Raw genomic sequence first — 16,578 nt, 5'->3', positions numbered from 1 at the left:
AAATTCACACTCACACCAATGGATAATTTGGAAGCATTAATCTAATCCAATCTAATCAACCAATCTAATATGCATGGTTTTGTATTTTAGTAGGGAGTCAGACTCATAGGCGGAGTTTGACCTTTGGGCCAGGGGGTGCACAACATGTTGATGACCCCAAAACGCGGTGTCAGCAAATTAACTTACAAGAATATTTATAATAATACGTTGAAAACATGAATATTTATAATAAGTTGAAAACGAGCATTTTTTGTTTCCCATAATTCTTGAAGGGAATTCTAAATCGGCTGCTGAGGACAGCTATACTCGCCAATATCGTCATCCATTGAATATGGTACACACGCCGGTGTCGTGCCAATGTAGTTACCCCAGTCAAAAATTGTATCCCCTGGGCGGAGCCAGATGGAGGTAGATTTGTGACTTCATTATTCGATCAATAAAAATGTTGTGGTTGAATGCAAAAATAAATTTGAAACTCAAAAAAATGCATTTGAAAGCTATTTTAGCTATTTAGCTTTTTTTAATGAAGCAACTTTTTTGATTGAAGTAATGTTTTTTTTTGCATTTGGGCCACATTTTGGCTAGGGCATTTGTGTCTTTATTATTCAATCAAAAAAAAGTTGCTTCAAACATAAAAATACATATTTTCAAATGAAAAATCACTTCAATCAAAAAAAAAAAAAAAATTCAATCATAGAAAAAAAGTTTTTGAATGCAAAAAAATATTTGGGACTCAAATATTTGCCTTTGAACACTTAATTTTTAATTTACAAAGTTGGATTTTAGCAATCTTTTTTGTGTTTGGGCCATATTATGGGTATGACATTTGTGTTTAAATCATTCAATCCCCAAAAAAGTTGCTTCAATCAAAAAAAAAAAATATATATTTTCCAACAAAGAAAAAAATCATTTGAAAAATAAAATTGCCCTCCCTTATTTTTGTTGTTGTTGTTGTTGTAAATAATATGGAAAAGCAAATGACCGTCTAAGGTGCTAGTAACATGATCTGTTTGAAAAATAATTTTGACCCATTATAAAAATATTTTTTTCCCGTTCATTTCATTCATTTTTATTGTTTGCTTCAATGCTTTACACGCTATATATATATATATATATATATATATATATATATATATATATATATATATATATATATATATATATATATATATATATATATATATATATATATACATACAGTGGGGAGAACAAGTATTTGATACACTGCCAATGGGAAAACCCATTGGCAGTGTATCAAATACCTGTTCTCCCCACTGTATATACTGTAAATAGGAAAGTCAATTACATGCAATAACACTTTTCGGCCTTGCCCCCCCTTAAACTCCGCTTATGGTCAGACTACCCAGAACAAACCAACACAAGCATGAAGAGAAGTTCCAAACTCAACAAAGGAAGGTAGGAGTTGAGATTGAAGCCCCGGACTCTTTCGACTGTGCTGCCAAATCTACTTGCTTCAAATCGTAACTAATAGTTGTATTTCGGGGGGGAAAAAGAAATTCTGATAATACCCATACCAGGGTGGAAAACTTTGAATGAATTGCTGTGTATAAAGGCCAATCAGGCGTCTGGTGATTTAACGCAGCTTGTTTGCTCAACATCTTTGTGAAGAGAGGAGAGCACCTGACTTGACCTTGACCAGTAGAAAGCTGAACACATTGTTTTGCTGATAGAAGCCAGATGGTTTAATAAGATGGGATTCCATAGTATGAAGAAAGCAAGAAAGAATGAAAGCCAAAAAGCAACAAAGAAAGAAAGAAAGAGGTAGGAAGGAAGGAAGGAAATATTCTGTGTATGTGATCCAAAGTGTAGTATACAACTAAGGTCATTTCAGGTTTCATGCCTCGCGTTCAAAAAACTGTAATAAATCACACCCACACACACACAAATGAACATTGGATGGATTGAAAAATGAAGTTAACTTTCACATCTGATATTATTGCTTTTAAATCATTTAAATAATTTATTAAGTGTAAAAATGTAAAAACTGTAGTACACCCCCACATTGAAAAATTGTTTACACGAAGGAAAAACCTGGTTTATTCACATTCAGCAATAAAGGCACCTTTCTAACATTATTACTAACTTTTTAATTACTAACATTGAATTGAAAATTTCAAGTTGCAATATAACAGTATTTATGTGACCTAAAGCTGCAGTGATGACCAGTGTTGGGCACGTTACTTTAAAAAAGTAATTAGTTACATTACTCACTACTTCTTCCAAAAAGTAACTGAGTTAGTAACTGAATTACTCTATAGTAAAAGTAACTAGTTACCAGGAAAAGTAACTATTTCCGTTACTTTAAAAAGAACTTGTTGTATGTCAAAGAATTTGAAATTTTCAGTATTCAGCAGTATTCGAGTCAGTGGAATGGAGAAGAACAGACAGGTAGTTAACTTGTTAGGTGCTTCAGCAGATTTGAATTGCTTACCAAAGATGTCGACAAAAGCTTTGCCCCAGGACATAAATTACACATTACATGCAGGTTCTTTCCTTTTATTTCGACAAACTTGAAAGAGTGTCTATATCTCCACCTCTTAAAGGACAATTTTTCTTCTGAATGCTTTGCCATCCCGACCCTGTGCATCTGTTTTGCGTGTGTGTGTTTGCCGCACGCGCTGTTCCGGTTTGCTTGTGAAAACACCGGCTCTAATTGGCTTACAACGACACATGACTCTAACCCTCAGCCAATCACAATCACTTCCATCGCATCTCTCGAGGGGCTGCATTCAAGTAGGCTCGTTTTCTGACAATTCACGTCACCTTCAAAGCGTCTGCCGTCCTCAAGATGGAAGCATAATTATTGCTGGCTGACAGTGGGAGCTGGGAACGAGGCTAGCATCCGGCGTAGCAAACACAGAAACGTTACCAAACTTTGGAAAGCATTGTCTAATTGAATGAGCAGGGACAAACAGCTTGGAGTCAGAAGTACGTGCGCTATTCTCGAACCTGAACGCACCCCAAGTCTTGGATGACAAATCAACAGAGCAGACTCAGCAGAGAGTCGACTCGACACGGCTGGTAGTTTCTTCAATTTATTCAGCGTAAGTAACGCACCGCTTTTGACCGTCAGTAACGGTAATGGCGTTGTAACGGCGGAAAAAGTAATTAGTTAGATTACCCTGTTACTGAAAAAATAACGCCGTTACGTAACGGCGTTATTTATAACGGCGTTACTCCCAACACTGTTGATGACAGATGACTTCGGTTGTTTTAAGTTCATTCAATGTTTTTAGGTGGTGATGTTTGAGGCCAAAAATAATTACAGTACAGTATGTCCGAAAGGGGAAATGGCAGCTGGGTCGAGGATGAGTCATCAGACTTGGAAGTTATTTCTTTGTTTATTATTTGTCACCTCGTTCTTATCTCCATCCTGTAATGTTCTTTGATTCCACAACATGCTTGATGACATTATTTCAGGCCAATCACAAAACAAGTTGCAAAACAACTTCAATCTCTTGGGAGCTCTCTTGGCATGAGTGGAATCTTACATACAAACAGTGGCGGCCACGACATTCTCACACAATTATCCTAATTCAAACTAAATTGAAGGGGAGAAAAACTTTTCCTTTGCAAAGAGATGGACCAGTCATTGGATAATTTGGTGGTTTTGAGGGAAAAAGTGCATGCTTTGCTAACAAGTGAGGTAACAACTAACCTTCTCTGTGAAGGTTGACCCACAGGAAGTGCTTTGTCCTCATAGAAACGCCTCATAGCAAACCTGTCCAGTGCCTGGTCAGCACTGTAAATGCAGATGAACATTGGCTTTATGGAAATCTTTTGAAGAACAACCCTACAAAGTTTCAAAGTATCTCTAAAGTTCTAACAACATCTGGCTACATTAAAGAATGATGACTCCCTGAGCTGTTTGCTTTCAGAGAACCAGAACAATAAACCAGCCGGGATGACTTGTTTTGCCGCATTAATCACACTGCAGTCTCACACACACCTTTAAATAGAGAAAAATTCAACTACAAAAATCATGATATAGAGAATTCCATTGAGGTGTTTGTTACCTTGCAGATATGTTGCTGTAATGCATGTAGGCAGCCACCACCACCCCTGTCCGGCCTCGGTTACCCTGTAATATCGAAGAGGTCATATCATGATACTTGTGAAAGTTATAAATACTGATTTATATGTGTTTTATATAAGTTTACTTTGTTGTGAAGCACCACAACGTTGTGCGGGTCACCATTGAGCCACGTGTCAATGGCCTTGCACATGCTGCAGATCTTGTCTAGTGGCGGTGCATGGTGGTCTGGCCAGCCAAATTCCAGCACCTGCAGAGGTCAAGTGAGTGAGATTCTTCCGAAACACCCTGTTTTACCACTTCGGTTGTGTTTTTACCTTCGGGTTTAATGTTGTTAGGTCACTCCTCAGTTCACTCAGGTTGAGCACCTAAATTCATGAGAGACAAAGGTAACTGCATTAAAACTCTCAGGAGGACTGTTAGATTAGTTAAAAGGAGCATTCCTCCTCACCAGGTAGTGGTCCCCGTGTTTTGAGCGTAGCATGGCTGCCACCTCCTTGAGATGAGAGATGTAGTTGCGCTCCTCGGCAGTGGCGGGGAAAGAGAAGGATATGATCCTCTCTGTGATGTAGACCAGGTCCACTTCATAGCTTTCCTCCATGCCGTGAACCATACTTTGACTCCTAGTGAGGGCAGGCACCCAGCAGATTACAGTCATTTTTTCTTATTTTGATTGTGCTGCAGGAGCAGAGATTTTTAATTACTATAACAGTGAATTTAAAAGCTTATTTCAAGGTGAGCTGGAGCGTACACTACCATTTTTTTTCTCCAATGCTCCAAGGACTGTTAATATGACCTTACAGCGATGAGATCAAAACTCTTTGATGTGAAAGTAAGAAATGGGAACACACATGCTGCAAGTAAAAACGGTCCTACCGTGACTGTTTTCTCTTGATTTCCGCACTCTTGCAGGACCTGGCTGACCCCTAAAGTGATGAATCATAAGCAAAAGCATGTCAATAATTATGGTACACAATCACTTTTAATTGCATTTAGTGAAAGGTGTTAAAGACTAAAGAGAGAAAGAATGGAATGTGTTCAAGATCCTTGTGCAGGACAAGTAGAGTTGGTCAATGATGCTAGCATGATCAAGCTTGACGTTACACCTACAGGCAGTAGGTGTGACAAATCTATTTTTGCTTTGATTGAACCCAGATGTAAGGCAGTCATTGGAGACTTCTAAAGAAGGGGCTCTGCAGTCCCATCTCAACAGCTTCCTTTTTGTTGTCTTTCAACATTTGTAGAAGCTGCAAATGATTCTATCCCAAAACTCAAGTCAACATAACAGTGAAGCTTGGAGCTTAAATGCTCTCATGAAAATATCATGAAAGATTTTCATAAAGACTGTAAACCACAGCTGACCTGAACTAAATTAGATGACAAAAACCTCTTGTGTGAGGGGTTGCACTGTAAAATATACCATGAAAAATGTAGGTAATTTTAGATTTTCTTCAGAAATAAATTGTAGGACATATTGGCTGGATGTCAGAAAACGTTGTACAGAGTTCTAAAGAGATGTCGAAAAGAAGCAAAGCATGCCCTCCAGTGTGGGCAGGGAATACCTTGTTGACCAGGTGACCTGTGCTCCACCTCCATATTATACGCAGGGAGGTCAAATATCTCCAAAAAGAGCCACTGAACGCCATAGCTGAGCAGGCTGGTGGCTGCTGTTTTTAATGTTAAAACAAGATTTGGTGTAATATATCCACGGCCGGTGAGGCTGCATTTCACTCCGTGCTTGTTCCCATGATGGAAAAAGATGCTTTCCCCAATGTTTTCCTCCTACTCAACATATGCTCTTTCCTTTGCAGCTACTCCTCCTTCTGTCTCATTATCTATCATTATTCCCATCTCCTCCACCACAGTTTCTCCCATTTTCCCAAGCCGAGTGTTGATGTGCACTTCCTTCACACTGTAAACAGCCACTGTGGACTGTAATTACCCTTCAGAACGGTGTTTCTAAGCTCAGAATAGTTACAACCAACTTGCCTCGGTCTGGTGTTGCTGCAGCTGTGTCTGAACAGAAACTAAAACTGTTTCTTTGTCCATACCGCTGATTTATGGTAAGTAGCAGGGGTGTCACTACGTTTTAAGAACGGGGGGGGGGGGGGGGGGGGGGGCAACAGCTAACAAAGACTGAATATCTATTCCTTATTATCATTATTATTGTTGTTGTTTCCGTGTATTTCAATAGAGTAGAACAACAAGGAAAAAGATGGCTACAATTGCAAGGTACTTGGTAGTGGTGATTTTAAGGGTGGCAAATCGTCTATCACTCTGCTCTGACTCTTACAGGTCAATAAAGGTGGCGGAGTAATTATTATTAGTGTATTATTATGCATGAGCGGATTCTAGGGGGGGCAGGGGGGGGCGAAAAGTGTGTCATTGCATGTAATTGACTTTCCTATATATATGAAAGTTGTGAATAAAGATGCACCGATACCGATACTAGTATCGTCAGGGGGCGACGATCCGGCCCGAAATGGTGGTATCGGTATCGGCGAGTACCAACAAAGACGGCGCCGATACCATTTACCGGTCCATTATTATAACATTTGACCACAGCCTTTTTCTCCTCCTGGCGCTCACTACACTCTGTCTCTGTGTTGTGTGATGACACGTGAACACCAAGCAGCTATCGCTATTGGCCTGCTCCAGACCAATGAGAGCGGGCCAATAGCCACTCCTGACCAATCAAAAGGGGGCTTTTTCATATGGACGAAAAACAAACCAGGAAATATGGCGGCGCCGCGGCGGTCGGGAAATATTTCCAAATAGAAATCCCGTCGATTAAAATCAATGGCTGCATGCAAGATTTGCGGCCTGAAAGTTTGGAGATGTGGAGTTAAATCGGCCAGTTTCAATACCTCGAACTTGATAAAACATTTGAAGACAAAACGTGAACGAACACAACGAGTTTGCGCCTGCAAGAGCAGGACTGCTATCCAGAGGAAGAAGGCCGCTGGACCGGAGCAACAATCTCTGGTCAGTTCACTTCGTCTACTTTACTTTTGTTGTCTTTTACTGAAAGAAATGCCGCAGTAATTTGGGAAGTGTTTCCAAAGTATTGTTGCCACCTTTCAGAAATAGAAATAAGGGACTCTCACCTCCCAAAAAAAAGGAGAGAAGGGATGCTGTGGTCAATTATTATTACTTATAATTGTTAGCGTCCGCAAATGCGGAAACAAGGTTGAACCTCGAAGCAGACAACAAGTGGGGGATACATAAAAGGGTTTAATGATTGCAAACAAAAAATAACAGGCGATCGCGGGACAGTAGAAATAACAAAAGGAGTCCGTGACAGCAGGTCGACGGACAAACTAAGACGATAGGCAGGGGTTCCAAACGAGAGCAGCACACTAACAGAAAAACCCAATGCAGGGGCATAACAAGCAAATGTAGCGAGATTATTGTGCCAGATGTCAAATAGCGATCAGCAAGGCAAATATCTCGGCAGCCTTCTCTGAGATCACCCGTGCTTAAATGCTGCGTTGATGAGCCTGCATTGGATTCAAGTGCCACGCCCCCTCGCCCAGCAACAAAACACAATCTAACCAGCAGCAGAATGTGACAATAATTTCATGAAAGTTGCACTGTTTGGACTTTGAGAGGTTTAAAAAAGTTTATTCAGTTCATTCAGAGTTTATTATTATGAATTTATTTTTACTTACTTACTGTTGGGCTAGTATTATACACGTTTTATTAATTTAAAAAATTTAGCACTATTTTGGCCTTTGAGAGCGGAAGGTTTATTCATCTATTGTCTACTAGGGTTTAGTGTACTTTTTCCTATTTTGCAAAGGTAAGCAACAGCCTGACAAAGCCTTGATAGGAATGATTTCACAATTATGTAGCTCTTTGGAAAAAAAAAAAAAAATTAAGAAAAAAAAAAAAATATATATATATATATATATATAATCGGGGTGGTATCGGTATGGTATCGGTATTGGTATCGGGGCCAAAAAATGGTATCGGTGCAACACTAGTTGTGAAGCAATAAAACTGCTACAAAAATGAATGAAATGAACAAAAAAAATATACTTTTATAATGGGTCAAAATGATTTTTCGAACAGATCATGTGACTAGCACCTTAGACGGTTATTTGCTTTGCATATAATTAAAAAAAAAAAAAAAAATAGGAAAGGGCAATTTTATTTTTCAAATGATTTTTTTTTTTGTTTTTTTGGATTGAAAATATATTTTTTTAGATTGAAACAACCAGGACGACTGATCCGTGTAAGGGAAAGAATGAATGGGGCCATATATCGAGAGATTTTGAGTGAAAATCTCCTTCCATCAGCAAGGGCATTTAAGATGAGACGTGGTAGGGTCTTTCAGCATGAAAATGATCCCAAACACACAGCCAGGGCAACAAAGGAGTGGCTTCGTAAGAAGCATTTCAGTGTCCTGGAGTGGCCTAACCAGTCTCCAGATCTCTACCCCATAGAAAATCTGTGGAGGGAGTTGAAAGTCTGTGTTGCCCAACGACAGCCCCAAAACATTACTGCTCTAGAGGAGATCTGCATGGAGGAATGGGCCAAAATACCAGCAACAGTGTGTGAAAGCTTGTGAAGAGTTACAGAAAACCGTTGGCCTCCGTTATTGGCAACAAAGGGTACATAACAAAGTATTGAGATGAACTTTTGGTATTGACCAAATACTTATTTTCCACCATGATTTGCAAATAAATTATTGAAAAATCAAACAATGTGATTTTCTGTATTTTTTTTTTCCACATTCTGTCTCTCATGGTTGAGGTTCAACCGTGTTGACAATGTCAGGCCTCTCTAATATTTTCAAGTGGGAGAACTTGCACAATGTGTGGTTGGCTAAATACTTATTTGCCCCACTGTATGTATAGATTCTTAAGTATCGTGCTGCTCGTTTAATGTGTCATTTTCCCCGTCTTTACATAGAGTTAAAACCCTGCACCAGAGACATGCTGGTTTGGCGTTTGGAATGATAACATAAAGTTCCCATATACGTATAACAGTTAGCCATCGTGCTACTGTGGGAAACAGGCCTCGTCTTTAGCTGATTTATGTCAGTCCGATTGTCTCATACTAAAATACCAGTTCACACACCTGAGACACACTTAATGAAACACAGATGCGTAGCATTTTTCATTAGCACTTGGAAGCAAGAAAAAATAAGATTTTTCAGTTCATACTTTGATGTTGTAAGGAAAAATACGGCAACTGCTTGGTTTTTTACAAACCCTTATATTCATATTCACTTACTGAGGAGTAATTGCTAAAATTAATTACTAATCATTTAAATCTAAACAAAAGTATATGGGAAAAAAGAACCTATTGTCTTGTTCTTCTTTTTTTAACTTATAATTTTATGCTCAACTATTTGTCAGAACACAACAGTAAACATACAGCAACTGTTCCATATACTGGACCTAGTGTAAATACACAAATGTTTACTAGCAGTATGGCACGTGGTTGCCTGGCATAATATTTGTGCTGAGTTGTCAGGGCTAAGGTTTGTTAAATTGACACATAAGAAACCTCAAAATCAGGGTTTCCACGTGATTTTTTTTTTTAAATGTACACTGGATGGATTTATAGCCCTGCATTGCCCGGGTAAAAAAGTGGAAATTGGCATTTTCAATGCTACTTTTTTTTAGTTTTGAGACTAGAGTTTACACAATGGCTAAAGGTGGCGAAACGTCACTTGAGCTTTTCCCCCCTAAAAAAAAAAAAACACTAAGTTGCTAGTATGGGAGTACTTCGGCTACTGAAAAGAAATAGACGGCCACGGCTTGGAGGAGGAAGGACAGCCGACGTGCAAGACATGCTTGCGGAGGGTGGTTGTGTGTGTGTGTGTGGGGGGGGGGGGGGGGGGCACCTCAAACATGATTTCACAATTATGTGACCACCATCCGTCACTTTACACAAAATTTAAGGTAAGTAAACGCTGTCATGATAGTTTCCTACAACCTATGAGAGTTTACTTTAGAGTTTAGTTTAAAACAAATATTATGACGTAAGCTTGTTGATGAAGCAAGTAATGTGGCTGGTTAGCATGCCAAGACGGCTAACTAGTTTCCTCTCACCTCACCGCTCCAAACTTAACCCAGAAAAGGTGAACATGCTCACATTCCTGCATCATAACTTGGACTGAGAGAGAAATATGTAGAAAATGAGCAAGTCTTTAAAAATGTTGAAATGGAGCTTTAAAGTGAAGTGCCTGTAAAGTTATATATGTATAAATAGATAGATAGATAGATAGATAGATAGATAGATAGATAGATAGATAGATAGATAGATAGATAGATAGATAGATAGATAGATAGATAGATAGATAGATAGATAGATAGATAGATAGATAGATAGATAGATAGATAGATAGATAGATAGATAGATAGATAGATAGATAGATTTTTTTTAAATTTAGAAGTGGTTTTACTTTTTTAATGGAAAATAATTATTTTTGTTTTAGTTCTAATCTTGAGCAACTTGAGCTGTGCCTGTGGGTTTAGTCTATAAATTCTATTTATTTTAATCTTATTTAAAATATTTCAGTTATTCATTTTTTTGTTATTTTGCATTCATGTTGATGTTCCAGGTTGTGAAAAAAAATCCTTTTCAATGGAGAATTTTTTTTTTTTTAACCCATACATCTCAACATAACACATTTTAGAGCCTTAATTGCAATACTGTAAAACCGCGGTATTTTTGCATAAGGTTATCATACCGTCAAAATCTTGTACCGGCACATGCCTAATATAGAGCAAAAAGACAAGCTACTTACCGGAGTATCTACATGCTTTAATGGCAGCTGAGGAGTAGGAGGCTGTAGAAAGAATCCAGAGAGAAGACTGGTAAGTCATGAAATGCCATTATTCATACAGAAAATAGAAAATGTAATCAAAGAAAAATTAAGTGTGCTGTCCACACACATACTGTACACACAAAACATATTAATAAAGAAAGCCAAAGATCCACATATTTAGGTTAAGTGCAGTGTGCTTAGCTAAGCTCTATAAACAAGACTTCAGACTTGAACAAGCTGCTTTGGTCATTCCAAAGGACCAACTCCCAAATACGTGCAAAGAAGTGACTGCTTGGAATGTTCCTTATTTGTTCAGTTCTATAAATATGACAAAGCATCCAGCAACCAGCATCAAATTCTTGAGGGGGTCCTCAATGTCATACTTCTGTATGTGACATATGGAAAATGAACAAGTTAACTCTGAGAGAAAAAGCTTAAGCTTAGAGCACAGGTGTGAAACTCAAGCCCTAAGGGCCAGTTCATAGCCTGAGATGTCAGATTCAGCAAAGCAAATAATGCTTCTAAATTATGTTTATATGATTTATAAAATTAGTGCAGAAAAAAGGTTGAAATGGTATCATTTTCATTGTATTTCTCTACATATGGATGCTTTTGGTTTTTGCATACAGTTATATTTTTGGGAAAAAAAATATCAGTTTATTTATTTCATTCATTCAATGGTCTGTATTGCTTATTCATGTTTTTTAAATATATATATATATATGAGGACTTTTTAAAGTAATTTGTAAAGAATTTTGTAAATATGAAACTTTCGAGTTCTTCGGGGATCCTCATAACCCCAGATTCTGATGAGTATGACTAATGATGGTAATCTATGCAAAAAAATTGGGATATACATGATTTTGAAGTGGTGTCGTTTTGATGTTGGTGCCGGATTTCATATGCTATCAATATAATGTATAATTCTAACTCCATGTGATGTTTGATCATGATTTTGGCCATGTGACAATGATGTTGCTGTATGTAGTGATAATAGGGTGATGTATTCATATTTTTCACATTCATAACGGCCCTCTGAGGGAAATCATAACTACTTTGTGGCCTGCAAAGCTACAAATATATGTTTGACACTCCAGCTTTAAAACCTTTGACATTTTGCAGCAGCATTTCCTACAATTCCAGTGAGGATTATTAAATGGGAAAGGGGGTGAATTGGGTCAGTGATGTCTTTTTTTGGTACAATAATGAACAGCGTGTCTTACTCACAAGCTCATAGTTGGTGCTCGTTTGACATGCCGTGGTGACCTGTGAAAGAAGGGGACAAGGTTTTAAGGACTTTGTTTTTGTTTTATGTGATAAAAACAAGCAAGGGGATGCTTGTCCCCTCATCACAACATTGCTTCAGAATTAGAGCGGCTTTCATTACATTTTCTGATGTTGCATCTTTAAATAGGAAGGCCATCACCGCGTGCTCCAAGTATCCATGACAAGTGGCTCCTAATAGTCTGCATGACCATCTCGCAGCTACACATCACTGATTAGGATCGAGCAAACGAAAGAGCTTTACGACTAAACACGATCTGCAGCATGTTTGTGCGCAGTGAGATTGGCGCACACTATCAGTGGCCAGCAGGCTCCGGTGGGAAGGAAGCCACCATAATTAGTTTGCACAGTGAAAACAAAAGCCGGTTGGCATTTGCAAGGTTATCACGGAGAATCAGAATACAGCAGGTAGAGCAGTATTGTTGATATGCCACGTGATGATAAAACTGGTCATTGATGAAAGTCACCATTTTGCTTTCATGTCAACATTTTGCTTCATTTCCTGCGGCCCCAACTGACATTAGCATAACGGTCTTGGCACACAGTAGCCATATCATTCGAGCTTGCCACTTCATTTACAGCAGCACTCTATTATACAGCAGGGGTTCTCTATTTGGATTACCCCAGGACTAACATTTTCCCACAGTCATTAAATTGTGTGCTACTTGTATTGAAGTCAAACCATGTGAGTGTATTTTATTAAAATTGCCTTTGAAACTAACCAAAAATAATCATATTTGTAAAGTGCAATGCAGAACACATTATCAGGGAACTAGGAATAACTAATATGGAATTTAAATTATATTCATATTCAACAGACAAATATCAGTCAATGAAACACAATCGAATATCACAGCTTAACTAAATATAGGTGCACAAAATGAAAAACGACAGAATAGCAAAAATTTTGAATATCAAATAAAAAGCGGCATGGAAAATCAATGAATGAAGATTTTTTTTGTCAGCCCTTTAAGAAACTCATTTACCATACTGAATAACAAATTGTACGCATAGATTAGGATGATTCAATTTCCATATTGAAAACCCCCAAAAATTCAGAAGCTCGTAGTCAAGTTTAAATTATTTAAATCTGTTTAAGAGTATTCTGTATATGAAATATGTTTCATGTCAGTGAAGGTATGTCAACGTTTTTGTTTTTACTTATGTATTCATTTATTTTTAATTTAATTTTAATTCTAGATTCCCACCTAAAACAAAAGTTAAATTACAATTGTATTTTCCAACTGCTCTCCAAACTAATGTTGAACAGTTCCAGGACCTGGCAATCACTGAATCACTGATTTACAAGTTTGTTGATCCAATGGTCAAAAGGAGTCAGAGATCATGGTAATGAGACTCGAGAGAGGCCTGATGACAGACCTTCACTGTTAACATTCCTAACTGTGTCCACACTGACTACATCCTTATAAGGCGACCGATGTGAGAAGCTAGTAAGACCTTCATGTGATTTTGCCTGCTTCGACACATAAAAGCAGAGAAATATCAGAAAAGCTCTGCCATGCATCACAACTGTCAGGTCATTTGTGAAAGTCCTCAAAAGGCATTGGGATTGCTACATAAGAATGACAAGCCCCACTGACGTATGTCGATAAAGTATATTTGTACTCAATTGACATAGTGTATATCATCCAGTGTAATTGGACCAAACTTGCAATTCCCTTAGCAATCCTATGGAGCGAGTGCCAGATCAATGGCAGCTTGCCTGAGAAAATTAAATGTACGTTCACCAAGCAACAGCCAAATAAGGACAGAAGCTCAAAAGGCCTCTTTGGATTGATATAAACATTCTGGCTCTATGTTTTCCTTGGAAAGTGCTATAACAGTGGAGAGCTTGTTTATCAGTAGTTTGATATTTTGCCATTAGAGTGGAATGATGCAGCATATTGTAACGCATGTCATCAAATGTGACAACTCAAAGGGTTGTATTAAACATACATACATACATACATACATACATACAGGTGTGGTCAAAAGTTTACATACACTTGTGAAGAACATAATGTCATGGCTCTCTTGAGTTTCCAGTTATTTCTACAACTCTGATTTTTCTCTGATAGAATGATTGGAACAGATACTTCTTTGTCACAAAAAACATTCATGAAGTTTGGTTCTTTTATGACTTTATTATGGGTGAACAGAAAAAAGTGATCAAATCTGCTGGGTCAAAAATATACATACAGCAGCGCTAATATTTGGTAACATGTCCCTTGGCCATTTTCACTTCAATTAGGCGCTTTTGGTAACCATCCACAAGCTTCTGGCAAGCTTCTGGTTGAATCTTTGACCACTCCTCTTGACAGAATTGGTGCAGTTTAGTTAAATTTGATGGCTTTCTGACATGGACTTGTTTCTTCAGCATTGTCCACAAGTTCTCAATGGGGTTTAAGTCAGGACTTTGGGAAGGCCATTGGAAAACCTTAATTCGAGCCGGATTTAGCCATTCCATTACCACTTTTGATGTGTTTTTGGGGTCATTGTCCTGTTGGAACACCCAACTGCGCCCAAGACCCAATCTTCGGATGATGACGTTAGGTTATCTTGAAGAATTTGAAGATAATCCTCCTTCTTCATTATCCCATTTACTCTCCGTAAAGCACCAGTTCCATTGGCAGCAAAACAGCCCCACAGCATACAGGGTGACCCAAAAAAAACGTTTACACTGCCATTAAACAACTTAAATGCCATGTTTATTCATCTTAGAATTAGAATTTAATCACAAATTATACATTATTGTAAAGAACATGTACAGTACACCCCATTTTTCAATGTGTCCTCCCTTAAGTGTCACAACAGCCTCCAGGCGCCTGCGGAACGCTTGACAGGTCTTCTTTATGTAGGATGCTGTCATCTTTTCCCAAGATCTAACAATGGACCTCTCCAAGGCTGCCACAGAAGTTTGTGGCTTCTTACAGGCACTGTCCTCCACAGTTGCCCATATGCTATAATCCAGGGGATTGAGATCTGGACTCTGGGGTGGCCACATATCACCTTGTCAATCAACTTTTTGGTCCGCACAGATCGGGTTTTCCAGACCCAGGTTTTCGTGAGGCTGTTCCAGTATCTTTCAGGTTCTTTTTAACTTTGTAGACTGCACATCTGGATATTCTCAGATTTGCTGCAATCTCAGTAGGTGTCAGACCGGCACGCAGCAATTCAGGTACAGCTAAAGTTTTCTTCATTTTCAGCAGAAGCACAGGAATTGTAGAGACGAGAGATTACCAGCTGCATTGAGTGACCTTAATGAATCACTTAAGCATGAAAACCTATTTAGATATGTTTCAATGGCTTTTAAACAAGCAGTCAACTGAGTGTAAACTTTTTTTTGGGTCACCCTGCAATACTACCACCACCGTGCTTGACGGTAGGCATGGTGTACTTGGGGTTAAAGGCCTCACCTTTTCTCCTCCAAACAAATTGCTGGGCATTGTGGCCAAACAGCTCGATTTTTGTTTCGTCTGACCACAGAACTTTCCTCCAGAAGGTCTTATCTTTGTCCGTGTGATCAGCAGCAAACTTCAGTCGAGCCTTAAGGTGCCGCTTTTGGAGCAAGGGCTTCCTTCTAGCACGGCAGCCTCTCAGTCCATGGAGATGCAAAACACGCTTGACTGTGAACACTGACACCTGTGTTCCAGCAGCTTCTAATTCTTGGCAGATCTGCTGTTTGGTGATTCTCGGTTGAATCTTCACCACCCTGACCAATTTTCTCTCAGCAGCAGGTGATAGCTTGCGTTTTCTTCCTGATCGTGACAGTGACTAAACAGAGTCATGCACTTTATACTTACAAAAATTGTTTGCACTGTTGCTCTTGGGACCTGCAGCTGCTTTGAAATGGCTCCAAGTGACATTCCTGACTTGTTCAAGTCAATGATTTGCTTTTTCAGATCCATGTATGTATATTTTTGACCCAGCAGATTTGATCACTTTTTCTGTTAACCCAGTACTTCTCAAATAGTGGGGCGCGCCCCCATGGGGGGGCGCAGAGCAATGCCGGGGGGGCGCATGTGACCTCGGGGAACATGTTTTTTTTTTTGCCGTACTGGAATAAAGTGTACTTGCACATCCACTCAGTGGGTGGCAGTGGCGCTCTCATTTTCAGAGTGCGTGCAGTATTTTTGAACTAAGGAAGAGTACTCAGCACACAGAAAACAGATATGAAGAGCAGTGCGCCGCCGCCGTTTTGAAAGCCGTTTTCCGACCAGACTCACTCACACAGCGACCCACTGTCTTGTCCGGTTCTCACGTCGCCGCCCGAGAAGTGCCATTTTCGGCTTGGGATCGTCACGACGACTGCCCTCACCTACGGTTCTATCTCGGCCGCCGTGAATGCGCTTTTTTCGTGCCGTTTGCCTTTTAGCTTTGACTTTTAATACAGTGGGTGATGATGAAAGACCACTGTTTACTGTGTCTAAAAATAATTATAGCAGACAGCAAGAAG

The 16,578-nt window shown here is 39.0% G+C and overlaps 1 protein-coding gene across 12 annotated transcripts in view; it reads right to left on the bottom strand.

Moving 5' to 3' along the window:
* The window catches only part of tns1a (tensin 1a), a 96,860-nt gene that overhangs the window by 35,445 nt on the left and 44,837 nt on the right, over positions 1–16,578 (bottom strand). For 11 of the 12 annotated variants that reach the window (XM_057818041.1, XM_057818040.1, XM_057818042.1 and 8 more), the window contains 8 exons: positions 12,066–12,104; positions 10,818–10,859; positions 4,931–4,980; positions 4,506–4,677; positions 4,372–4,422; positions 4,182–4,304; positions 4,038–4,102; positions 3,680–3,763 (listed from right to left, as the gene is read on the bottom strand). In XM_057818041.1, coding sequence (XP_057674024.1) covers positions 3,680–3,763; positions 4,038–4,102; positions 4,182–4,304; positions 4,372–4,422; positions 4,506–4,677; positions 4,931–4,980; positions 10,818–10,859; positions 12,066–12,104 — 626 coding nt within the window. Of the gene's footprint in view, positions 1–3,679; positions 3,764–4,037; positions 4,103–4,181; positions 4,305–4,371; positions 4,423–4,505; positions 4,678–4,930; positions 4,981–5,616; positions 6,043–10,817; positions 10,860–12,065; positions 12,105–16,578 lie in introns of those variants that run through there. The other variant, XM_057818049.1, reaches the window with a different exon arrangement.

Source organism: Corythoichthys intestinalis, chromosome 2 (genome assembly GCF_030265065.1).
Source record: "Corythoichthys intestinalis isolate RoL2023-P3 chromosome 2, ASM3026506v1, whole genome shotgun sequence".
Lineage (NCBI taxonomy): Eukaryota > Metazoa > Chordata > Actinopteri > Syngnathiformes > Syngnathidae > Corythoichthys > Corythoichthys intestinalis.
Note: the sequence above shows the minus strand (reverse complement) of the source record. Positions and strands in the feature narration are given on the sequence as shown.